This window comes from Castor canadensis, chromosome 2 (assembly GCF_047511655.1).
Source record: "Castor canadensis chromosome 2, mCasCan1.hap1v2, whole genome shotgun sequence".
Classification (NCBI taxonomy): Eukaryota; Metazoa; Chordata; class Mammalia; order Rodentia; family Castoridae; genus Castor; species Castor canadensis.
The window spans coordinates 99,016,575-99,044,413 of NC_133387.1; the positions used below are offsets into that span (position 1 = coordinate 99,016,575).

The window sequence follows — 27,839 nt, forward strand, 5'->3', positions numbered from 1 at the left end:
CCACAATCCCTCCAAATGTAGTAGTCTAGTTAAGAAGCTGAATTTTAATTTAATTTAATTAAAAATATTTTGTTAGCATGCATTAATTAGATAAAAACTTCTCATTTTGATATTTCCATACATGCATGTAATGTTCTTTGGTCATATTTACCCCCTATATTACTCTTTCTTATCCACCTCCTCCTCCCTTTTTAAACAATTTTATAATGTTAATTTAAATACCCACACAAGGTTGGTGGCTCTGACACTGGACAGTACAGGTCAAAATATTGCCTTCTTCTTCTTGGTGACAGCCTTGGAATTTGGTCCATTGTCTCTTCCAGATTTAACCTGAAAGGCTGGAGGATGTAGGATGTGTGCATAGCATGTGAAAGGCCCTGAGTGAACAACAGGTTCACTCCAAAACTTAAAATATGATGAGTAATGGAAATAAAATCTGATTTCCAGTTTTGGTATGGACTAGCTTTTAATTTGTTTTAGATTCTTTCTATATATATACTGAGTTCCATGCCTAAATTGTTCAAATTTCTTCTTGTCAAGTACTATCAGTTATGAGCGTCTTTCCCATGTCTTGCATGTCAAAACCATGACTGTAAAAATTAAGTTTTGCTATGGCCTTCCTTCCAGCATCACTCACATTCTCCTTCCAGGTTCTCAGAAATGGAGTTTTTTTAATTGAAAACCTGTATTTGCTGCCTACCACCATGTATTAACCTGATTTGTGTAGCATGGTAGGCATTTCCCAAGGTGTGCCAACAAATTAACAGGAGAACACACGTGAGGGTTGTACTGTGTTCTCTGTTCCCCTCTCCCTCTTTTCTCCTCCACTTCATTTTCCTCCTCTTTCTTCTCCTTCGCAGTGCTGGGGATTGAACCTATGGTCTTGCACATGTTAAGGAAGTGCTATACCACTGAACTATGCCCCTAGCACTTTATCTTCCATTTTCTTAGGTGGAAATTAGATGTTAGTTATGAAATGATTTGTAATATCAAATGGAATACATTTACAAAGTATAAGATAAAATGTTTTTGGTTTTGGTGTCTATTTATAGCTTTCAAAACCTTTTTATTTTGAGATAATTATAGATTTACATGGAATTGCAAGAAATAATCTCTTTACAGAGTTTTCTCCAGTGGTAAAACTTGGCATAACTATAATACAATTTTGCAGATAGATATTAACCTTGATACAATCAATTGACCTTAGGCAGATTTTCGCAGTTTTATTTGACTCATTTGTGTTTGTTTAGGACTATGCAATTTTGCCGCACATGTAGATTGTTGTGAATACAGTCATGGTCAATGTACAAAATACATTCATCACTAGGATCCTTCATGACGCCCTTTAGAACCACTGATATTTCCCTTCTTCCTCACTTTTCTAATTCTTTCCAATCACTAGCTGTTCCCCATCTCTATGATTTTGTCATTCCAAGATTTTGATCAGAATTGCACTGAATATATTTATACACATATGTATATATATATTTACAAATATTATATACAGTCAATTGGTGCAGAACCCACATCTTTAACATGTTGAAGTTTTCAATTTATGAATCAGTACATCGCTTCATTTATTTGTCTTCAATGATTTCTTTCATCAGAATTTTGTAATTTTTTAGCATGTTTATCATGTAAATTCTTTAAGTGGATATGTCTATTTCACTTCCTTTGGAGCAACTGTAAATAATATTTTGGTTTTAATTTCAGTTTTCCTTGTTAGTCCATCAAAATGTATCCATTTTTTTTGCACTGGAGTTTTGAACTCAGGGCTTCATGGCTAGGCAGGCGCTCTAACCACTTGAACCACGAAATATATCCAGTTTTATGTATTTATCTTGCATCCTGAGGCATTTCTTGGTGAACTCATTTATGAAATCGTGTGTGTTTGTGTGTTTTGTATTTTACTGTTTTCTGCATAGACAACTATGTTATCTACAAATACAGAAAGTTTATTTTTTCCTTTCCAACCTTTCACAGCTTGTTACTTTTTTTTTGCATTGCATTGGCTGGACCTTTTAGTGCTTTGTTGAATATGAGTGATAGAGAGAAATATCCTTGCCTTGTCCCTAATCTTAGAGGGAAGTACTTTGCCTTATATTATCAAGTAGGATGGCATCTGTTAGGCTTTGTGAATGCTGTGTAGTGTTTACCAAATTGAGAAAATGTGCTCTATTCCTGCTTTCCTGAGAACTTTTTTCACAAAAAGGTGTGGGTTTTGTCTTATACATTTTTCTGCATCAATTGATGTGTTCATAAAACTTTTCTTCTTGGCCATGTTGATATGGTAGATTGCATTGGTTGACTTCCAGTTGAACCAGCTCTTAGCGTTACTGGGATAAATTCCAGTTGATCCTGGTATGTACTTCTTTTTAAGATATCTATTGTTTACATTATGAAATTTTCCAAGGAGAGTATGGTGGCTCCCAAGCAGGTCACAAAATGACAAAAGAGAGCAGGGAAGTAAAACTGGCTTGGGGTTTCCTTATGGTCTGAGTTGTGTTCTCTCAAAATTCATTTCTTGATATTACTTCCCATACCTCACAATATAATTATATTTTGAGATAAAGTCTCTTATTAAGTTTAAAAAAGGTCATTAGTGTGGCTCTTTACCAAATATGACTAGTGTCCCTATAAAAAGAGGAAATTAGGATACAGACAAATACAGAGGGAGGGACAAAGAAAGACACAGGGAAAAAAGATAGCCATGTGCAACTTGAGGAGTTCTCAGAAGACTTCAACTCTACCAACACCTTGGAATTTCTAGCCACCAGAACCACTAGAAATTAAGTTTCTAGGATGGGTGCCGGTGGCTCACGCCTGTAATCCTCACTACTCAGGAGGCAGAGATCAGGAGGATCTCAGTTTGAAGCCAGCCAGGGCAAATAGTTTGTGAGACCTTATCTCAAAAATACCCAACACAAAAAGGGCTGGGTGTGTGGCTCAAAGTGAAGGCCCTGAGTTCAAGCCCTAGTACTGCAAAAAGAAAATAAGTTTCTGTTGTTTAAACCACCTAGTCTTGGGTATTTTGTTATGGTATCCCTAGAAAATTAATACAGGTTTCAGTGGTGGTTAGAGGATAGTGCTGGAGTAAAGTTTTCTGTGCACACACATGGCTTGGGTCTATGTGATTTGAATTTTTCATTTGGAACATACAAGGTAGCATATAGACTTTCTCGTCAGCTTGTCTAAGTGTAGAGAAAAAGGACAAGGAGTAAATGTGAGCTTTAAATGTAGCTAGCATAAAAACGGAATCAGACTATATTACAGATTTCAGTTCTTTCAAATTTAGTGAGGCTTGATTTGTGGTCCCAAATGTGGGCACCCTTTTGCATTTTATATGGAAGCCTGAACATTAGGTCCATTTTGCTCCTGTTGGGTGTTCTATGAATGTAAATATAAGTATGTTGGTTGATCTTCTATATTCTTGCTGACTATCTGATTAGTAATTCTATCAATTGCTGAGAAGGCAATATTAAAGTCTACAATTCCAGTTTTGTATTTAGATATTTTGTCTTTGGGTGCTGTCATTTTTTGCTTTATGTAGTTTTGAACTCTGTTGTTAGGTGTGTACACACTTAGGTTTGTTACATTGTCTCTGTTGGAACAATCATTTCATAATTGTTTAATGTTTCTTTGTTTCTAGTAATTTTCTTTTCTTAGAAGTCTACTTTATCTAATATTAATACAGCCACTTGCTTTTTAAAAAAGTTAGTGCTTGCATGGTTCAACTTCTCTAACATTTTACTTTTAACTTACCTCTGCATTAAATTTGAAATGAGTTCCTTAAAGGCAGTATATGTTTTGTGCTTTGTGCAAATTGCTGTGTTTTAATTATTGCAGTTAGACTATTAATATTTAAGTAATTAGGGAAATGTTATGGAACAAGAATGGCATTTGATTATTTATGTCTTGTTTTCTCTTTTTCTCTTTCTTTCCCTTCCTATGAGTTACTTGAACATTTTCAGAATTATTTTTCATGTATTTACAGGTTTTTGGTGTATCTCTTTGTGTAGACTTTGTTCTAAGTGGTATGTCATATATACATAACATCACAGTCTACTGGTGCTGACAATTTACTATCAAGTAAGGTATATCCCCTTTCCTACTTCTTAAATATGTAAGACACCATAACTGTGGTATTACCTTTTTCACTTCACTAATAAAATATGATTTTTAAAAGTTATGACAAGGGTAGTCTATTACATATTTATTCCTATTTTATCTATTTGCTACCAATAAATTTCAGGGGTTTTTCTTCATTTGAGAATATACTGATTTCCCCTTTACTCCTGAAAGATATTTTTGCTAGATGTAAATCCCATAACTAATTGTTGTTTTCTTCCTGCACATTAAAAATGTGCTTCTTCCTTTGGTTCTCCTTGGTGTCCGATGAGAAGTCTGCTCTCATTCAAATTATTTTCCACCACAGGACAGGTGTCATTTTTTGCCTGAATGCTTTCAAGATATTTTCTTGTTTTTTGTTGTCTAAAGTTCATATGATGAATGTTGGCATGGTTTATCTTATTTGAACTTTGTCCAAATGAAATTATGCATTTATGTTATCTTTCACAAAATTTTGGAAACTTGTAGTCTTTATGTAATGTACTCAAATATTTTTTTAGTCTCACTCTCTCACTTTCTTCTCCTTCTGATACTCCAATGATAGAAATATTAACTCTTTTGTTTTTGTTCTAGTGGTCCATGACTCTCTTTTAACTTTTTTTCAGCCTATTATTTTCTCAATGAAATTGGTAAATTTGATTGATTTGTCCTCAAGTTTTCATATTCACGTTGTTGTTAAGCTTATCAGTACTTTTTTATTGTTTTGGATGTTGTATTTTTCAGTTCTATGATTTCCACTTTGTTCTTTTAATAATTAATTATGAAGCATTTTTATGATGATTCTCTCAAAATCTTTGTCAGATTATGCCAACATTTTGATTTATCTTGGAATTGATATCTGTTGATTGTCTTTTCTCATTGAAGTTTTGATTTTCCTGGTTATTGATATGATGAGAGCTTTTTAATTATATTTTGGATTTTGGATATTATTCTATGAAACTCTAGGTCTTCTCAATCTTCATTTTTTTAAAGCAGGCATTCTTCCTGTTGAGGTCTATCACAGGACCAGGTGGCATGTACAGCTTTCCCACTAGATTTTCTACTCCCAATGTAACAAAAGTCAGATATGTCTAACACTGTCTCATTGCAGATAGGTGGAGTGAAAACATAGGTTCACCTCTTGACTTTACCAGCATCTTCCTCTGGGAAATGGGGGACCAACTTGCACCCTCTCTTTGTTTCCAAGTGGGGGGTGTGACCTCAGTTTTCTTCTGGACTCCACTGACTCTGGCAGGGCAGATTTAGAGAGCCAATCCACCCCATTTTGTTGCTGAAGAGGTTGAAGGATGGAATTCAACTCCTGGATGGGACCTGCAGACACTTAAGAGGTGAGGATGAAGAGGAGAGCAGAGTGAAGCATAGTGTGGAATAGTCCTATTGAATACTTCCTGTTCAGTCTCATTTATGAGAGGTAGGGAGTGGATACTCAGATCACTACCAGATTTCCATGACACTATCCAAGTGGGAAAATTAGAGTGACATCTGCTTTCTCTATATGGGGAATAAGAGATCTTCTCCTGCATGGTCTTGTTGACTCAGAGGGGTTGGGGAATCAGAACAGTACTCCCTGCTTCTTTAGGGGTACGGTAGAAGATCAGCTCTTGGTATGACCCTACTAGAACCACTTGGCAGTAGAAATAGAGAATCCTCCTATTGGTGTCTGGCTAGAGTAGAGCAGGTTGCCAAAAAGGTTTTAGTTTAGTTTGACCACTCTGTTCCTTGTCCTGTGGCTAAGAGGAACATGTTTTTCTTGGCATTTGTCTTGTTCATGCATGTAGCTGGTTTTGGGTTAGAAACTTCTGTGGTATCCTCTCCAGGAATGTGGGAGGCAGCAATAAAATCCAAGAAAATCCTCAGTAATGTCATTTCTCAAGTTCCAGTGTCCCTTCTTTCCACTTTTGAGAATTTTTGTATGCTTTTGTTGCCTTATGTTCAGTGATTTTTAGGTGTAAGAGGGAGGACCTAGGAAGAATGGGGCTATTTCACTTTGACCAGAACAAAAAGTCTAAGGTATTGCTTTTTATGTAATGCTTTCTCTGTTAGATTTCATTCTCTGTTTTCTATAGGTGGAATAAACAACCTCACATTAGAAAGAGTCCTTCTGTCAGCTCTCAGAAAAGACCTAAACATGAGCTTGAATCACCAGAGCAGACTCTTAATTCTCATTTCATCTTCTCCTGAGGCCCCCACCATGTTCATTATAATGAGAAGAATGAGGACTGACAATCTGAAAATGCTTCATGCATGCCAGGACAAAGTACTTAGCATCCGTTAATCCTCAGAAGTAAGCCATGGACACAATAGTATTTCTACCTTCATGCTATAGATGAGAACTCTGAGGCTGCAAGAGATGAAATGATTTGTTCAGTCCCACAAAGGTGGGAAGTAGCATGAAATTTCCAATTTAGTAATAAAATATTTGCTGACATCCTTATTCAAAGCCAGATAACAAATCCTACTCCCAAGTATTCCGATTTATTAAGTGCAGAGTCAGCTCAGCAATATACATTTTTGACTTGGCAAGCTGGAAATTTGAGTTTGGAAGCCTTTTATTCACACATTGAGATAACTGCCTTCTCTTTGGTAAACTGGCTTTCACCAATAAACGATAAGGAAAACAAATAAACCTCTTCTTTTTAAAAAAAAGAAGTTGGGAGATACAATCCTCTTCTGAGTTTTGCCCAGCAGGATGCCAAGCACTTTACCATACTTTGTGGAATTGAACGCAATCAGTCTCTGCAGGGTGACCCTTTGGATGTGTCTTGAATGTTTTGTCTCATAGAAAACAAAATTTTGTTTACCATTAAAATATATAACAGCTGTTTTATAGAATACCAAGTACAAAATCCTTTTATAGCATGAAAAAATTGTCACTTTCCTAACATAAGCTGTTAGGAAATCACTTCATGTGATTTTAAAGTGCAAAGATTTTCATAGAAAGTACAATCCAAGGAAAACTTTTAAATTTATAATTCATTTTTATAATACTTTTTCTTTTATAGCATTCAAAGTGTCATGTAGGAACCTACTTAGAATATTTCTTATTTACTTATTTTTCTTTAATAAAGTAAAGTGTTGACTCAAACAATAATATTTGCTGACACAAATGACAAATTATCCCTGGCTCACTGATCACGAAGATATGTAGATCATTTTCAGAAACCTAGTCTTTTGGGTCTATGGACCTTTGACCTTATGGGATTAAGAACCGTAACATTTTAAAATTTGGTTCTCATTAATTTGGAGTATATGATCATGTAGATAGGGTCAGCTAAGTTGAAGTTTATCTTGTGCTATCTTGTTAAAAAAATTCCTGCACAAATTATTGCTTTAGTTATGATCACACAGGAAATGTTTCAATTACTCTGAAATATAAGCAGACTCAAACCCAGAACAAGTATCCTGTGTAGGCAAATAATTGACTTGCTAATTATAATCCATTTGTGTATATTATCAAAGTAAGTTTTCTTATGTGTTTACAGAACACCTTTAGCCTAGATTCATTTACTTACAAGAAATGATATGTTCCATACTTTTCATTTGCTTAAGCTGGATTATTATTCAGCTAGGCAAAATTAATGAAATTCCAATATGGAAAGAATGCTTTTCCACTCAGTGTGGATTAAGGATATCGTAACAAACTTTATAGTCAAAAGCTAACTCCATCATGAATGGAAGATGAAAACTGAGCTTATGTCCTTGGAAACCATGCAAAGATCTCCTTGGGGAAGAGAATATTACTCGTGCATTAGTACATTAAAAAATGAACACATTCTGGTTTATGATGAAACTGAAAATAAAAACATTTCATATTTTCAATAGTAATTAGTTCTTTTCACCTTATGTGTTAAATGTTTTTAAATAATTCAAAAGATACTGGGAAAGAATAGCCATAGAATTAATGTGCAAAAGAATTGGCAGAGCATTTTGAAAGCATCGATTTAAATAGCTAATGAGGAGACTATGGAAGAAAGAAAAAAACAACAAATGGGAAAATGTTTGTTTGTATACCACAATAGACATGTATTATTGTCATTATTATATAAAATCAACAACAGCCACTAGCAAAGAGAAACATGGGCAAGAAAATAAAGTTAATGTGCAATTGTAAAAATTATAGTCCCACATAAATAACTTTTTACTGAATAGAAAAGGTTATTAAAAATCTAACAGAATTTATGTCTTTCCAAGAAGAAATAATGAACATTAAGAAAAAAAGTCTGACAATGTTTGCCTGGGCTATTTTATGTGATTAATAAATTCTTAAATATTATTGTTTAATAAAAATTAACCTCTAAGAATTATTAATATAAATTTTTTGTATCATACCAACCTCCAGGTGATAAAACCTTTTTGTGTGAATAATAAAATTATCTTCTGCTGTTTTATATATTTCTGAAAATATAGTGGTTCATTAATTTACAAATTATGTATTGAGCATTCTAATTTGCCAGCTTCTGGATAAACAGTACAATGAAAATATATAGGTTTTTATTCTTAAGGAACTTAAAAATTCTCCTGAACACCAATGTTTACCTATCCCATGAAACAAGTCTCTGTACTCAAAAAATTCCACACAACTGTTGAACTATTTGACTTTTGAAAAATTGCAAGGCATCTTTCCTCATGGGTAGCAGAAATGCAAGTTATTAAATCAGATGCAATGAGAACAAACACATTGTATTTAGTCTTTTTGGTTATACATGACTGTTTTGATTCATAGCAATAAAAGTGCATCGTCTTGCCTTTGAGTCTGTTTGACAAGATTTATTTTGCTAGAATCTCAAGGTTTAAGATTGGCAACACATTAAGTTTCATTGTCTCAGAGACCTGAAGACTGAACTCAAAGCTTAAACTAAATCATTGATTCATTCATTTTCTTGTAGCACATATTTGTTGAAGAAAACAGTCAAAGATCCCTGCCATTCTGACATGTGCATCTAGCAAAGGGAAGCAGACAAAGAATGGTAGACATATGCCAAAAGTACTGTGGAAGACAGAGAGAATAGAGCAGACTTAGGAGGGATGGGAACTGGCAGGGGCACAGTGGCAGGCTGAACATGGCAATTGGGGTAGACTTCATCAAGCAGAGGCTTGAAGGGCTGGATGGAATATCTGAGTATATTTCAAGAGGAAGAATGTTCTAAACATAGGGAACAGCTAGAGCAAAAACATTGAGGAGGAGTATGGCTGTGAACAGCGGAGAGGCCAGTGTAGCTGTAGCAAAGTGATGAAGAGGAGCACAGTGGAGAGGAGGTCCTGGGTGGCTTAGTAGGAAGGGGAGTGGATTGGGTAGACCCATAGCCCACTGTCAAGTGTAAAACAAGAAAAGCTTCACAGATTTTTGAGCAAAGGAATATGATCTGACTTATATTTTAAAAGGGTGACTTCCACTGCCTTTTTGAGAATTGAGTGCAGGAAAGCATGCAGGCTGGGAGACCTGACAGCACTCACAGAGCTCTAGGGAAGAAGAGATCATGGCTCTGATCAGGCTGGCTGTGAAAGGTGGCCGGGATCTGTATTCATTTTGAAGATAGAGTCAATAGAATTTACTGATAGAATGAAGATGGCACATGGACTGTTTAGAAGCCTGTGCAAAACATACTCTTCCAGCAGCCTTGATTGCCTTTTAATTATATATTTTACATGTTTCTAGTGGCTTTGTTTCCTAATCTAGGAACGTACTAGTGTGTGTGTGTGTGGTGGCGGCTGGGGGGCGGGGGGCGGGGGGCGACGGGGGTGGGGGTGGGGGTGGGGGAGGGGGCGGATAGGTTGTGTGTTTCCTTTCAGACCAAAGGAAAGGATTCTTTCAGCAGTTATTTAAAGTGTATACACAGGTGCTATGGAGGGTATAAACTGGGACAAATACTAACTTTGGTTTCAGAAGAGTTCACAAGTGGTCTCTTATTAGGGATGCAAAATAAATCGAAGGTTATAGAAAGTCAAAAAGAGAGATGTTCCTTTGGAATGTGAGAAAAAGGAAGAGTCCACATAAAGTTAGTCAGAACTGATTCTTGAGAATAATGTAGACTTGGGGATTGCCCAGTTGGCATGCATTCCAGGTTGGCACACAGACCTGCACAGCACCAGTTCCAGGGGAGAGTTGGTGCAGTTTATCAGAAGGAAAGATTGATTACGTGTTCTCATATTGCAGAGTGCTTTGGACCAAGGAGATAGAAGGAAAGATCAGAAGTGTGGGCATATGTGAGAGACATTTTAAAGGCAAGACTACTGGGTACTTTTATTGATAGGGCTGTGTGCCAAAACTGAAATAGGAACATAGAGAGTAAGAACCTTCTCTTCCAACCTTTCCATCTGGACCGCACAGGCAAAGTGCAAAGGGAAATGCAAAGATCAATTCTTTTGGCAAATAATTAGGACATCCTCATTTTCTCAGCAACAGGTTGGGACCTAACTCTTGACCTTTGATTTTCTTGGAATATAATTGTGATTTGTGTGATCTCAGAGACTCTTGGGAAGGAAATGAAGAAGATGGTAGATATAAAGCTAAATCTTTTAATAAAAGACTAAGAGTCCAAAAATATTTTATTAAATTACAAAAGACCTTCAAAGATTTACAGAACTTTTCAAAGCTCATTTGAGGCAAGAGCCACAAATAACCACCTGCTCCAGCTCCACTCAGTTCCTCCTCTCAAAATTGAATTGAATTGCAGTCTGGCTTCTCTGACTGGAAACTTCTTCCGGTATTTTCCTTAATGGAGTACAGCGGCAGAGGAGGTGAGGAGAAGGTCAGTACTTTGAAGATCTATGAAGCTGAAAATGTTCTGGCTACAGAGTTCAGCTGAACCAATTTTGTTTTCCATGGTGAAGTCTAACCAAACAAAATCTTGGGAGGGTGCCCAAAGAGTTTGCATTGAATATTTGAATTTTAGAAGGCAAAGAAGCAAACGAATTGATTATTTTGGCAAAGCACACATTGTAAGCAAGGTGTTTCTTCACCTGTCTTCAGGTTTTCAGAAGTGTGAGAAATAATGAGAAACAAACATAAATGTTGGAAAGAAGCTTTCAGAAGAGAGCTCCTTCCAGCCGGACATTTTTCAGTGACCTCAGTGGAAGATTTGGGTAGCACACTTTGAGGGGAGACAGCATGTTTACTAATGAATACGAATAGCATTTCCTTATGGGCCATATATTTTTCAAGTAGGAAATGGATAATCTGCTATGACATTTCAGTGGGTTGGAACAAGATAGATAAATCAAATACAAGTTTCCCTGTTTCTGTTTCAAATGAAAGAAAAATGCCTTAATGGATTAGCAATCATGAAATATATAAGTATTTATAACACAGTACTGCTTTATAGCACCATCTGCCAAAGAATGGTATTTATTCAGCCACTGATATGAGAACAGATTTTCTCCCTCATTATGCAGAGGGGAAGTACAGCTTTGTGTTAATGAGCATGCACTTTGTATTTAGTCAGCATAAGTTCTAATGAATCTCCTTAGTTAACAAGCTACGCCATATTATAAAGTTACTTAGCTTTAATTCCCCCATTGATAAAATGGTATAATAATACTATCTTTTAAAGTCATTTAGTTTATCAAAGATGACAATGTATGGAAACCATTCTGTCAAGTCCCTAACACATGAAAGTTCTCAATAAACAATAGCTATTATCGTCATACCATGGTCAAAATTGGCTATTCATGAAATCAGTTTCAAAGTATTTGAAATGTCTGGATTACATGATTTGTAAAGGATTTGTTTGTAAGAACTGCTTTTTAAAGAATGCTTTTAAATGAGTTCCTCCTCAGTCCAGGCACACTGAGGCACAGGATCCGTCTCAGTAGGGCTACGTTATGCTGTAACCAAAAGCAATTCCCAAATAACACTGTTTTGAAACAACACAATATATTTCTTGTTCTTTCTACATGTAATCATGTCACACACTGCTATTGTCATGAGAGAGAGAGAGAGAGAGAGAGAGAGAGAGAGAGAGAGAGGGAGAGAGAGAGAGAGAGAGAGAGAGATCTAGGCCTTAAATCAAGTATTGAGTGTTCTGTAGGTGACATAAACAGCCCTGCCATTCACAATTCATCAGGGCCTTATGGTCTCACCCAACCACACGAGGGCTGGTCATGTAATACTAGAAAGGAAGGTAGAAAATGGAAATTTGATGGACAACGCTGATAATAGCAGCACAGCCATAGATGTTAAAAATAGACTATGATAGATAGTGGTATTTGGGGCACTCTTTATTGAGTCAAAGATATAGATAAAGTGATGATAGATAGATAGATAGATAGATAGATAGATAGATAGATAGATGAAGGTAGCATAATGAAACCCATCAAATACTGTTTGAAAAGAGAGGAACAAAGGGGCTTAAGGGAATATAAGAGGGGGTGAACTTGTTTAAAGTATGGTGTATACATCTACAGAAATATCACAATTGAACTCCCTTGTACAATTAATGTATGCTAATAAAAAAAAATCCCAGCAAGATGTTAAAATTCACTACAGTAGTAGTGATGTATGGTGCCTCTAAACTCCGAGGGAGACAGGGATGACCCATCCAAGTTATTGGTATATACCACATGCTGCCTGGAGTTTCTGGGATGCCTGACCTCATGAGCAGTACCATAGACTGAGTTCTTCTGTTAAAGAGGTTCAAAGCCATATTTATTCTCTATGGCCTTCTTCCATCATTCCATGCTAGTTTAAATGGTTTTATCTGTTTTGATCTCACGTCTAATGGGTTTAATGTGTTCTAACTGTATGGCTCCATTTGGTGCATTAGATGCTATGGCTGAGAGGCACCATATAAAAAATATTGTTATTGTTATAATGATGAATTCAAGCACCAGAGGGGAAATTGTGAAATAACTCGATACTGGAACTATCATTTTTAGCAAAATGAAGTTTGGCTTCTTATTACACTAGTAAGTCCTGAAGATTAAATAGTATCTAGCACATGTATCTTAGCAATGGGCCAAAGAAGTCAAAATGAAAACATTCAATGTAACATTTCATATATTATAAAACAGATGTTTGCTTTTAAGTATTTGTGATATTTTAAGTTTAAATTTCAAAGAAAAAAACAAATGCAAAAAATTTCTGATATATTTAATTTTAATTCTAGTCAGTCTTGCTTCCACTGGCCAGCTATGTTAATTCATTTAATCCTTCATGCCAATCAGTTACTAGTTAGTTGTGAGGTAGAGTAATAAGTTGTTTCACTGCTTTGGAAATGCATCATTAAGACAGGAGGAGCATGGAGTTCTGGAAAAAGGGACTGTTTACATCCCTTCTCTCATGATTATGTGATTTTATGTTCCTGTTACTTGAATATTCATTATGGTTTCCCACATGGTTTTGGCTACCTCTGTTTCCTGCAACTGTTTGCATTATTAAGTTGATCTGGCTTATGGATATGAAGCTTGAACTCTGGATATAGAGTAGCTTGTGATATTCACATAGATTGGGTAGATTCTCTTTCAGTCCAAGAATCATGGATAGTTTCTAAAATAGGTAAGGCAAAACAGTCAGTGTCTTGTTACTGAAAAGAGCCTCCAGTCACAAATGGAAAACACTACAGGATTAGTCTGAGGTATTGTCTGGCATGCTAGGCACTGGCCTTTCTTGTTCTTTGAACCAGGTAACTTTGCAGAGAAAGCAGTGAAGGCTTCATTCTTTTTCTGGGTGAATAGAGAGAAAAGTGTCAGAGCATTGCCTGAGGAGAAAGTGGAATGGATTGATGGTGCTGTGATTCCAGGACTTTTTTTATAGGGGGATAGTTGGCATGTAACAAATAAGTTGAAAAAATGAGAAAGTAATGAGTACATACAGTGGAAGAAATATGATCTAGAAAGACAAAGAGGATAAACTGGTGAGAAGATAAAGCTTGAAGCTGTCCTTGGCATGTTCTGCTCTAGGACCCCTAAGTTCAATGTCAAATTGAAGTATTTTTCTCTTCTTTTGCTTCTTTCCTTTTACAAGGAAGAAGTGCAGCCCATGGCAAAGCAGGGGTTCTAAATCAAGACTATCTGGTTGTGATTCATACTCACTCCTCACTAAGTTTGTTACCTTGAGCAAGCCACTTGCATTTGTTAACTGGGGATAACGATAGTATCTTCTGGTGTTACCGTGAGGACTTAATGAAGCAAATGTATAAATCACATATAATAGTATCTGGCACATATTTGATGTTTGTTAAAGAAGTAAAAAAAAAAGTTCCATGTTTCCAAAGTTTCTTCTACTATAACTAGTTAAATGAAAGAGAGTATAAAATTAATTTCTACATGTTCTGATGCTGTTGGAGACAGTAGCTGGTCATCTGCTTGTTGACGAATGTGTAAGATATATCTTGGGCAATCATCTATCTTCCTTTGGTTTCTCTTTTATTATATGTAGGAAGTAGGAAAGGGGTTGTGATGAGGAATAAATAAAATATTCAAAAAGTGCTTATTATATAATGATGCTTAAGAAATGGTTAGTTCCTTCCCTCCTTTTCCTTCACTTGGAGTAACTTTCTCCCTGAATGTTGAAGATTTTTTAAAACTTTAAACTTTTATCCTCAATCTGCTTTCACAAATTTAAAATGCAGCTATCTTACCAATTGTTCTGGGATGTCCAGGTTTGAATTAGTAGGTGATTGGGCCTCTCACAGAATTATCTAAATTGCTAAGGTAAGCACTATTACAGAGCAGGAAACACAACAAGTGTTAAGTGCTTACTGTAGGCTTGACACACTTCTAAGGGATTTGTGAAAAACTATTTCTACTAACCTTCACCACTTTATAAGGTAGTTACCATTACATACCCATTTTTATATATTAAGATACCAAGACACAGGTTCATTAAATGAACTACCCAAGAAGATACAGTTGATAAATGGTACAACCAGGTTGTGAATCTAGAAATTCTAGTTCCTGAACCTTGCCATATCACTTGTCAGAAACAATAGCTATGAAGTCAGCAAGTTATATTTGCATATCCTCTGTGCTCTTGTGTACAAGAGCTCCATGTTCCTCTTTTATGATATGGGGATAAAATTAATTAGTGAATATAAAAGCTTATCTAAAGTTATTGTGAAGATCAAGATAGATAATAAATATAAATTGCCTAACCTTGGGTCTGGTATACAGTGAGCCCTCACTAAATATTAGTTTTAACTGTTATCATGTATCATTAGAAACTACACAGGGTCCCTCTAACACTTACCTTTGTGTTTTGTTAACTGCAAGCTCTGTAACTCTAGGTTTCACGATGTTTATCAGTTAAGACTCTCAGGTGTGAGCAATGCAGGTGTTAAAGAAAGAAAGGTTTGTCATTTTCTTGGAATCATTTTGATGCCTTCCTAGAGGATCACAGGCTGTTCACATACAGTCCTCCATGGGGAGTAGGAATACCTAAAAGCCATGCTGCCCAACTTCCTTTCTTGTAAAAGACATCAGGACACCCAGGGGCCTGATCACCAATCATCAAACAGAACTCAGGGTTCATGTTTGGTACAAGTGATGTGTTGGAACTCACCGTGATATATATATTTGGGGCTTGATCACCAATCATCAAACAGAACTCGGGGTTCATGTTTGGTACAAGTGATGTATTGGAACTCACCGTGATATATATATTTGTTTCAGTATTTTTAAGTTTGTTTTTATTAAGATACAGGCAAAATGCCCCACATTAATTTATCCTTAAATGGCTATGACCCATGAGAGAACTCAGTGCTTTCTTTGCCTTTTTCTGAGGGGAACAAAATACATAGTTCTTTCAAAAGGAAAAGTGTCCTAACTTCTACCCTCAAGTCAATGGAGATTTACCTGCTGAAGACCAAGGATAGAGGCCTTTAAAAAAAGGAGATGCACTTATCTCTAAAATTACAAGTTTTTGAGGTTTTCTTATTAATTTAATTTGCTTCCTGTGTACACAAAACATTTTCAGTGCAATAGGTTTTGGTAGGGTGCTTAGATAGTAAGATAGACTGTATAAATAACTTACTTTTAAATCCTTAGCATCAAGTATGTTGGAATATATACAATTCCTTCAAAATGTATTGTTTTGGAATGAGGACATTTTTAATGATAAATACCTTCTAAATTCATATACACTTGTCAGATTTCTTCCCTGGATTTGAGACTTGTACAAGCTCACCCCTATCTCTCCTTGGGTGTTTCATAAGCACCTCAAACTTAGGATGTCCAAAAGAATCTGTGACTTTTTCTCCAACCCAAACATCCATACAATTCATTCAGTCCTCCCCATCTAGTAGGTGGCCCATCAATTATTTAACTAGACACGCAGGGTTCTCCTTTGATCCTTCTTTCTCTCCCCAACCACCACAGCCACATGTTCATTAGCAAGCACTCTTTGTCTATTGCCAGAAAACCTCTCAACACATCTCTTCTCCTCAAATTCTACCAGGCCATCATCATCTCTTCTCTTCCACCCACAACAGACTCAAAACTCATTACCTTCTCTGCCTACCAACAAGACTATTATAAATCCTGTCACTGTTTTTCTTAAAGCTCCAGTGCCTTCCCCTGAACCCATCAGATCTAACTTCATCACTGTAGCTATGCATTTTCTTCTCTGACTCTCTTTCCAACTTCACCTGGGATGTCTCTTCTATCAAACTGTGTTTCTAGCTACACTGGATCTTTTCTTCAATTTCCTAAATGTCAAGCCTGTTCATGGTGCCTAGATGCTTCTTTACTCCACTATTTATATTGACAGTTCAACTTAAGATGCAGGTTATGATGATCTAATCAGTTTGAACTTCTCCGAACATCTCATTTAATACAGTCTTTTACTTCCACGACAGCCCCTTATAACATTATTCCCTTATCAGGTTGGTTTATAATAATTTTATAATCTTTGTCAAACTTTAGCAATTTGTTTATTTGTTTATTGTCTGTCTCCCAAATTGGAAAGTAAATTTCTTAAGAGTACAGACTAGATATGTTTTCTTTCACTAAGATATATCAAGATCAGATAGCCCAAATCTTGACACAGAGATAAATACTCAAAAATTATAGCCAGAATAAATTGGCGGATAAATAAATTCATTAATGTGACATGAATAATATTTATTCCAATGTATCTAATTGTTAGCAATCATTAGTTCAATTAATTTGTATCGATTGCCAGAGCATAGACTTTGGAGTCTAGCAGATACCAGTTCTTGTCCTGGATCTAACACTAACTGTAATGCTGGGTGACATTAGATGAATCAGTTTCCCCCAAAAGAGCCTCAGCTTTTTGACCTATAAAATAAGAACTACTTCATATGGATGGAGGAGTCCAAGGAAATAGAATGACAGGCCACGAAAGCAGTGAGTGTCCAAAGAAGAATGCTTGCCCCTGCTGCCTTCATTTTTAGAGACCATGGGAAGCAATAGAGACCCATTACCAAACACAGTTGCATCATTCCTGCTTCCATAGAGATGCAGGCAACTAAACAGTCAATTTAATATATTATACTAAGTGCTGTTCAATAGGATGAAAAAGGGAAATGTCTTTCTCAATGAAAGTTCTGGCATCAAGGTCAAATGGATTTCCTTAGCTTATAATTCAACAATGACTAAAATCTTGCCACAATTTTGGATTTGCTTCATATTTGACTTTCTGCATACATTTTTTCCTAAATTCTCTGATTATTATTATTTTCTTCCATGATATAACTTTATCTCATTGTTGTGTTTTTCCAGCCTTTTGGTTATACTAGTTATACCACTAGGCTCTTTTTGTCTTCTTAGACTTGACTTTTGGAGGCTTCTGTTCTACACCCTCATCTCTTCCTTGCTCTCCAGCTCCAAACTGTCAGCCTGGGACCTTCCTTTCCTGCACTCCTTGGTAGGTCCTTACTGTGTGCCAAAATTTTCCTCTTCTCCTTCTCCTTCTCCTTCCTCTTCCTTTTTCTCTTCTTCCCCTGTTTCAGTATTTGACTGGATATACAATTCTAGATTTAACATAATTTATTTTTATAAAGTTTAAATCAAGTTCTATTTTCTTCTAGTTTTTAGTAAAAACTAGTGAGCAGTTTGGTGCAGTATACTTTTATTCTTTCACAGACAACTCATTTCTACTCCCATGCCCTAGGGTTAATCCCGGATTTGTTCACCCTTCTTACACCCGAAGAAACATTCTAAGTTCTTTTCAATACTAATATTGTAAGAATTTCATGTGACGATGTCAAGATGTATATCTTTTCTTCATATATTGTGTTGGATTCTCAGTTCACTCAATATGAAAATATGTTTGCTTTTTCATTCTTCTTAGTATGTGTTGCAAAAATTTCTCACCCTACCCTCCACTTCTTTAGTTCTTCCTTTTGGGATCTTTGTCTGTTTTATGAGATAGCTTTTCTTCACATTTTTGGACAGGACAGTTTACATTTTTCTGTATATATCCTTGGAGTTATCTTTAACATTATTTTCTAAATTCTTAATTTTGACACTATTATGACAAATCCTAAGTGCTAAATCTTGTTTCAATTGTGCCTTTTGCATTGTATTGTATTCTTATTCTGCTCTGAGTTATCCTTACATTTCCCATTGTTTTCTCTCTTATGTGGCTCTCATTCCTGGTGATCTTTGGTCAAGCATTCTTATGTAGAGAAAAGATCTGGATGCCCACAAATTGACTGTTTCTGTCAGTGAGACTATTTTCCACTCTTCTTGTATCTAGTATGAGTAAGAATTCTTGGAAGGGTGCAGGGCAGTTTAACTGAACTTTATTTTAGAAGGAGTAGTTGAAACAAGTACAGGAAGCTGAAGATAGGCTATGGGCTCCTCAAATCCTATATCCACTGCTGCTCACTCCTAATAAGACCTGTTTAACCATCCTGTTACCTATTTTTAAAAGTGTATATTGATAATTCTAGGGGGTTTTCCTTGGTATTTCAGATATGTATATATCGTGCTTTAATCAAATTAACCCCATCTATCTTTCTCTATTGCCCTGAACCCCTATTACCCAAAAGCTTCTGGCACATTTGGGTTTTATTATCTACTTTTATAAAGCTTGCTTAAAGGAGATAGTGGATCCAAACAGGATCCGTTTTTCTATATTGAGAATCTCAAGACTTCTGTTTTCAATCCTATTTCTAGTTCCAGTTCTGTCTTTCTCATAACTAATCATTTTAAGATCCGAGGCTCTGAGAGGGTGAAACAGATCAATTTTTATCCACCTCTTCTTAGCCTCTCAACATATGCTATGCTTGTGTCATCCTTTTCTGAACAGAAACGAACCCTTGAAACAGTCATATCACACTGCATTTAAAGGAAGATGTGAGAAAAATGAATTTCACTAAGCTTCAGAGAAGGGAAAACTTTAGTTTGGAGGTTGTTGGACTGTGGTAGATGGCATGTGTTAGAGAAAGATGCTGCTTGATGGTGTTGAGAAATCTATGACTGCTATTTCTTATCAAAAATGACATGCACAAAAGTATTCTTATTAATAGAATTCTTCAAAGAGCTCAAAGCATATTTGCTGCTTTACTGATGGATGCTCTGTTAACTATACATGCATTTTATTTGTTCTTCCTGTGAGCATCTCAAATCAAGAGTAGGCTAGGACAAAAATTAAGAAATAGAAAAGTAGGATGTGAGGGTGATCTGGATGTGACATCTGTTATATTATTTATTGCCAGGGTTTATTCAGTTGACCTGATTGGCTAGGTAAATGTCCCCTTCTTTCCTCACCCCTCCGTGTGCATTCCTCCCAATAGCTGCACACTTTAACCTTCCCTTACCAAAAAGGACTGTTCTTCAATCAAGGGTATATGAGCAGCTGTTCTAGAACCTCTACATAAGCTCTCAAGAGATTGAAATGTACTGCTTTGTAAAGTCTTGGGACTACTATCTAATATGTTTTCCTGAAGCCTAGTTAAAATGAAATGTAAACAAGCCAATATTAATATCATCTATTGACTGGGATAAGAAGGCAAAATTTGTTGAGACATGTTTCTCAGTGTCCAACTTGTCAACTGGGGAGTGAGAGACAAGAAGACTTCACTAATATTATGGAAAATGCCTGGCTGTTAATATGAGATAGTTCCAACCAACATGGATTTCATCCCGCCACTGTGATTAAGGCCTTGAGAAAGCCTTAGGTTTTGAGACTTCAGTGTTCTTATGGGAAGAATGGGGGTAATGAAATCCATTTCTAACAGTTGTTGAAAGTATTGCTTGCATTACCCTGTGCAGAGTGACTTAGTGCTTAGCAAACAGCTGCCCATAAATGGCCTTTTCCCCCTTACACTGCAAGCAAGCTTCAAGAGAGATGTGGTGGCACAGATGTTCATAACTGTGGCAGACAGCAGGTTTTGTGCATTATTATGGGTTAAGGAATGCTTGCTTAGTGTTTTCTCTCCATTTTCTCAATTAAAACCTTACCTCAATTCTGGATGGTAAACATTATACCAAGTTCACAGCATGGAATATGAGGCGCAGATAAGGTAAGTAATCTGATCAAGATGTCTTCGCTGGAACATACAAATGCTGGAGTTGGGGATGTGGTTCACTGTAGAGTGCTTGCCTTGCATGTGTGAGGCTGTGCGTTCAATTAGCAGTACTACAAGAAAGGAAAGATGGAAGGAAGGAAGGAAGGAAGGAAGAAGGAGAAAAGAAAAAGAAAAAAAATTAAAAGCACTCTCCTGATCCAAATCTCCTTGGCTATAAGACTTGCTTGTTAGAACCCCATCTGCTGCCAAAAGGCTTAAACCAGGGGGATCTGGCTTGGGGTTTGTTTATCTGAAGTCTATTGAGCTAAATTTTGTAACTATAGAGTAGACACTGAGTAGTACACCTCTGGGTTGCCTTCATCTCAGGCCAGATTTCTAGCTTTAGTGAGACATTCTGTATCTGTGGTCATGGTTCTTTTGGATCCAGTCTTCCCAGTTGAATGGCCTACCTCTGAGGATCTTTGTATTAGGAGGGACAGCTTCTGAACAGATCCAGCACATGCCAGGCTCCAACAGGCAGACCACTTCATGGCGGGGGCAGGTCAAATGACCACTGTATAATTGCATGAAACTGAATCAAGAAAAGCCACATGTGAAAATACATTTATTTCCAAAATAATGGTGTATATGGAAGGGTGTCACTGGATATTCTTGGCATTCATGGGGGACACCCTAAATTTCTTTGGTAATTAACTTCCAAGGGTTAGTTATTAATAGGCTTCCTGCTTTCTCCCTCTTTTGACAGGTCCAGCTGTGAGATACAGTAAGTTCAAGATGTCTGAAGCCAGGCCACCTCCCCTGCTTGGGCAGCACACAACACACATCCTGAAGGAGATCCTCAGATATGATGACAGGGTCATCAGGGAGCTGCTTAGTGCTGGAGTAGTGGCCCAACATGAAGCCAAGTGACAAAGGAAAAAATGCTTTTTTTCAAAAACACAAGTTGAATTCACTTTTCTAGCAAAAGAAGTATTTTGCCTGGACCCTTCCCCCAATTCTGATACCATAGAAAAGAACAGTTAGGAAAACAGTGGATTTACTGCCTGGAATCTCTGGAATTAATGAATCTAGTACTCTTCAAATATACCCCACCTTTAATTACCTACCATTTAAATTTCAGAATATGGTTGTGGATAAAGATTTAATTCTTTGCTCCCACCTCAAAGAACTGATAATTATTTGAGATGATAGATATGTTCATTACTCTGGTTTGATCCTTCTATAATGTATACATCTATGGAAACATCACATTTTACCCCATGAAATGTACAATTGATATTTGTTAATTTAAAATAAAATAAAACTTATAGAAACATTTTTTTCTGGAAAAATGCACTCCTCATTCTAGTTACCTTACTGGTCTAAATGTTTGCCTGCCCTACCCAAACCAGGCTGAAAAAGAATAGATCTCTTGGTGCTTTCTACTTATACCTAAAGTTCTTATTTAAATTTTTGTTAGGAAGTCAGAGCAACAATAATCTCTGTGATTGGTTTTAAATGGAATAACTTAATGTTGTGCTCATGAACCCTTCGTTAGTGTGCGATTTAAACCACGGACTTTGCTGCTGTTCTTGTAAAACTGAACTTCGTTCTTCCCATGGGACTTTATGTGTCTGGTGACTTCATGACATACGGCAGAAAATGAATTTTTCCCAATACACTTGAGGTATAAGTATGTGTCTGTGTGAGTGGTCAAGGAGCGGCTCTTCAGCTGATACCTTATTTTGAGCCATGCTCAAAGGCAACAGGTTTTTAAGTAAATGTTATATGACACTCCATGCATTAAATAATACATGAATAATGACAGATAGGAGAATGATAGAAAAACATTTGTCTGTAATATGAGCATCCACTGTGGAAGACCATATCATGCCTTAGTATTTTAATTTGTCAGTAAATTCAAAGAATAGAAAAGTTTCATGTCTGGAAGGTAAAAAGTGAATAGATCATATATTCCAGGATAAATTTTCACTTGAGACTGTGAAGCCCAGGTACAGACCAGAGAATCAGAGGCCCCATGATCAGTGTTCTGATATGACCTCAACTCATGGCTGTTAGGCACACATACTTTAAAGCAATGTCATTACATACCAAGTGGTAATTGAAAGCTAAATTACAGATGTTCATCTTTCAAACTGTGATTTAAAGCTAGATTTCTTTTCATGTTCTTTTTAATTGGAATGATTTGAGTCATTTATCCATGCTGTAAGGACCAATATGTTTCAAGAAATAAGGATTCCAAATAAATAAAAAGCTTGTCTTCTGACAAGGTCCCCAGAGGATTTTTAGGAGAAAGCCTACTAATTTTGAAATAGTTATTGTCCTCCCTGCTTGGCTGTTTGTGGACATCTTATTCTGAAGGATTCCTGTTTTATTCCACTAGAGTTTCATCATACCAGGGTAATTTGATACCTCTGGAGTCTTTTACCCCCACTGCCTAACTCATAGATATACACTTGGAGATGCTCACTTCAGGTCAGGCATTTAAGAAAAATATCTTTATGGCAGTATGGAAATCAGTGAAGGAATTGATAAAACCACATATCTTGAAAGACAGATTTACCATGTCTCCTACTGATCCAGTTTGGTATCTCAAAATAAAAATTACTCAATTACTGAACAATAACTCTAAATATGTGAATAACCCTGAATAAGGGAATCCTGATCAGACATAAAGGTCAAAAAATGCTTCTGAAACTTTAAAGTCAAAAAAGACTGAAGTTTTCAGATTCAGCAACTTCACCATTGAAACAGACTGTGTCTGCAGTGCAGTCATATATGCAGTTATCCAGATTTCTACCTACCCAGCTGAAAATGGTTCAAGAGAGCTTTGTACCTATTAGTAACCCACCTAACAGAAGGATTTACTCTACTGATTTAGTGAAAAAATATGTTTTAAGTTCAGATGGATAATTAGTCTGAAAGAAGTATTGTGATTGCTAAAACTTCTAGCAATAAGCCCCAGATCAAGTTATGCTTATAAACAAATGTGCTGTTTTAATTATCAAAGCCTATTATCTTACATATTCCCAAAACTGAACACACTACTAAGATACCATATGCTCAAGTTCAATTTGTGTCAAGGCCTGCCTTCTGGCAGGTTTGTGTCTGAGGTTGGCTTAGAAAATTCCTTGAAACTTAGTGGGTTAATCATTACAGAATTTGGGGTGTATCCATAAGCAAATGGGTTTTTTTCCCTAAACTTTTAACTGCCATGATTTTCTGTTTAATCAAGCATGATGTTTTCCAGCAAGCAGTCTGATAAGCTAAAGGGTTTTCTAGTAGAAGAGAAATGAATGAGGATCAACTTTGTGTGAGTTCCCCAGTTACTTGGGCATGATCTTTTCTTTGATCCATCTACTGAGGTTAGAATTACTATCATGATTTCAGCAAACAACGGAGGTATTACAGTGGCTATGACAGACTATAATAGTAGGCTACTAACCCTGGATAGCTCCACAGAGAGAGCTTCTACTCTACAATTTCACAACTCCTGCTTATGAGTCTTCTTGGGAAAATTTGCATCCACTCCTATCTCAGTTGAATTTGACATTTCACTACTGACTCTTTTGTGTCTTGGCTTTGGCATGCTGTGTATTTAAAAACTTTTATAAATTGATGTGTCTTGCCAATCACCCTCCTATAAGGCTCAGTGCTGTCTTTATTTATTTATTTTTATTTTAAAATTTTTTTATTGTTTTATTATTCATATATGCATACAACGCTTGGGTCATTTCTCCCCCCTGTCCCCACCCCCCCTTACCACCCACTCCGCCCTCTCCCTCACCCCCCCACCCCCTCAATACCCGGCAGAAACTATTTTATCTCTAATTTTGTTGAAGAGAGAGTATAAGCAATAATAGGAAGGAAAAAGTGTTTTTGCTGGTTGAGATGAGGATAGCTATACAAGGAGTTGACTCACATTAATTTCCTGTGCATGTGTGTTACCTTCTAGGTTAATTCTTCTTGATCTAACCTTTTCTCTAGTTCCTGGTCCCCTTTTCCTATTGGCCTCAGTTGCTTTAAGGTATCTGCTTTAGTTTCTCTGCATTAAGGGCAACAAATGCTAGCTAGTTTTTTAGGTGTCTTACCTATCCTCACCCCTCCCTTGTGTGCTCTCGCTTTTATCATGTGCTCATAGTCTAATCCCATTGTTGTGTTTGCCCTTGATCTAATGTCCACATATGAGGGAGAACAAACGATTTTTGGTCTTTTGGGCCAGACTAACCTCACTCAGAATGATGTTCTCCAATTCCATCCATTTACCAGCGAATGATAACATTTCACAGGATTTGTTCTCCAGATTATTGTCCTAAAGCATCTGACAATGAATGTCAGGTACAGAGCTGACCAGACTATTCAAATCTACAGTCCCTTCTTAGAACTGTTCACCCTTGATTCTCGATGGCAAAGGAGATGAGTGGGAGTAAAAGGGACGCTCTTGCCCTCCACACCCTCATCCTTGGCTGTTGGTTTTCAGACTCCTCCAAGTTTATATTCTCCTTTCATTGACTTCTATTCATGGGAGACTCCCTGCTGTAGCGAGCATTTGTAATTGGTTGGATTCATGGGGTACAATGGGCCTGAAAAAATGACTTCTAATCTTGATTGTAATGTCAATAATCTTCGGGAGGTCAGAATATTAATCTCACCTCTCTTCCATCTTGTTTTTGTGGCACCAGTACTGCTGCAAGCATTATTTCATAAGGAGGCTAAAGAGGCTCACAAAAAAAGTTACAGATTTCTATTCGAAACATCAGTTAGGAGAAACAAACAAACAAAATACAACACAGATGCTTTTACATTGAGGTCTAAAAGTTTGCTCAGGCATTGTGATATGATTGTATTTCTCTTACTACTAACATAGCAATACCAAGGTGAAATGCTTTATAAATTGCTGGTCTGGTGAGATACTTAAAATGTTTCTCTACACAGACATACAATGCTAACTTCTGAGTACAAGCAGCCCTCACCTTTAAAACAAGATTAGCAGTATGCAAGATTGTGGTTGAATTAGCGGAATATAAGCGACTTCAATCGACACACATCCCCCAACAACCACTGGAGAATAAGCCTTCCAGTATCACTTCAGGAGGTTGAGGTATTCTAGACAAATGAATGCAAATTGTCTGCATCAATACAATTATTCCACACACTAGGAAAAATAAGTACAACAGAGAAGAGTTTTGAAGGAACAATGATTAAACAGGTAGGGTTGATTAGCAGGAAAGGAAAAATAAGCATACCCAGGAGAGATAGATATAAGAGCACATTCCCTCTGAAGGTGCTGGAGAGCCATGGCCATGCTGGAGAGATATCAGCCTCAGGTGGAGATGCCAAGAAGAAGGAGAAAGCCCTGGAGGGAGCTCAAACACTGCCCCAAAAAGTGACTTCACTCAATGCATTTTTTTTCTTGGGAATTGTTCCCTTATTTATTAAAAGTTTAGGGTTCACAGCACAGGACAGGGAAATCTTTACTTTGCAAGGTGGCCAGTAGCTCCCTCCTTACTGTTCCATTTTTGCTTCTTTCTCTCTTTTTTCTGGTTACTTCTTTTCCTACGTTTCTTTTTTATTCATTCTTCAAACCTCCTTCTCTTTGTCTTCTTCTCTGTGGTAATAATCTTTTATCTTCCTTCCCCTCCTCCTCTTCTTCCCTTTCTTAATCTTCATCTCTTCATCCTTTTCTTCTCTTTCTCACTCCACGCATGGACATGTGAACACAGTGGTACAGATGTATGTTGCACAAACATAAATACCAAACCTGTGTCTGGCCTTCAGAAAAAAGGACTTGTTCAGTAATTTGGAAGATAACTAGTGGTAATTCTGGCATGACTTCACCTCCACAAGCAATGTAGAATTAATCTCTGGTTGGGGCAGTTATTCAATAACTGTCACTTCTTCTCCGTTGACACCAGGAGAAGAAGTGAAGGAATGCTCCAAAAGTCCTCAGTCTTCCTACCACTCTATCACCTGCCCCAATTCTAAGAGTCTAGACTTCGTCACAGTCACAGACACTATGCTCCACAGCTGGAGGCTGTTACAGTTTGGAGGAGGCTCCAGTGACAGGGAGGACATGATGGTGGACTGTTCTGCTCCAGCAGTAGCCTTGGACTTGAACTTGGTTCCTTACTCTTTCTTTTCTCTTCTCTCTTTCTTTCTCTCTCTCTTTCTTTTTTTTTGATGGTAGTGGGGTTTGGACTCAGGGCCTCATGCTTGCCAGGCAAGTGCTCTACCAGTTAAGGCACACCCCAGACCTGTTTCTTGCTCTTTCTTAGGAAGGTAAATTTACTGAAACTTCAGGGGTGATTAATCATTTGATCCTGGATATTTTACTCAAATGGACTCCAGGAGAATGGTGCCTTTTCCTCTACCTTGGTTTCACCATCTGTCAAGCAGAATGATTTGATCCTCATGGATCCCTTTTTTTCCTCCTTCCTTCTTTCAACAGAATGCAAAACACTTTGACACATCCCTCCCTTTTCCTTTCCCCTTTCCTTTTTTCTTTGAGAATCAACCGCATGGTACTGTATTAGTTTCTTCGGCTCCTGACCATGTAGATTGGAGGAATGGTTCTCATCCTGTCACCCGCACCCCTTCCTCTAACCCAGAACTTCTGCACAGGCATCATCCTGCAGCAGGGCCATTCAGGCTCGGAACATGCAACCAAGATGTTAAGAGTAAAGAAATTAATGTAAAACTGACACAGGAAAATATCATTACTTCTGCTCCCTTTACCTTTCGTGAACCCTGAAGAAAAAATTTCCACAGCATCACTTGGTATGAGATGTAGCAACATATGTAACACACATTTGCCTTGACTGTCTTGTGTTTATGTTTTTAGATTTTTACAAAGAACTTCCTGGCTGTTCTTGATAAAAGCTTTGAAATGTGCTGGTAATGGACATTACTGTGTTTCTTCCTTGCAGAGGTCAAGAAAAATGTAGCTTCTATTTTGAGGGGACAGTTAAAGTGTCACTCTTTCTGGAATTAAAAAGTGAATTCTATCTTTCTGAGTAGGGTTGCCCTCCGTAGGGTTGGAATGTGCTTGCAATGCCACAGGGCAGGATAGAAATGCTACAAACCACCAGTTCGTGTCTGGAAACAGTGTCTGATACCCTGAGAATCTTCTCATCTTGCTTTGCTGATCTGTGTCATGGGAAAGTATGAGTCAAAAGCAAACTAGAGTGTCCCATTCTAAAATACACAACAAAGCTGGGAATACCCAGTTAGTTGGATTTTCATCTCTAAGGCATGCTTCCCACTTTCTGAATCCAAGTC

The 27,839-nt window shown here is 37.0% G+C and overlaps 1 protein-coding gene across 3 annotated transcripts in view; it reads left to right on the forward strand.

The window, feature by feature from the left end:
* Positions 1-21,876, forward strand: part of Sugct (succinyl-CoA:glutarate-CoA transferase) — a 734,230-nt gene extending 712,354 nt beyond the window's left edge. For all 3 annotated transcript variants that reach the window (XM_074065358.1, XM_074065360.1, XM_074065359.1), the window contains one exon: positions 21,307-21,876. In XM_074065358.1, coding sequence (XP_073921459.1) covers positions 21,307-21,470 — 164 coding nt within the window. In that variant the 3' untranslated portion in view covers positions 21,471-21,876. The remainder of the gene's footprint in view (positions 1-21,306) is intronic.
* The last annotated feature ends 5,963 nt before the right edge of the window (positions 21,877-27,839 follow it).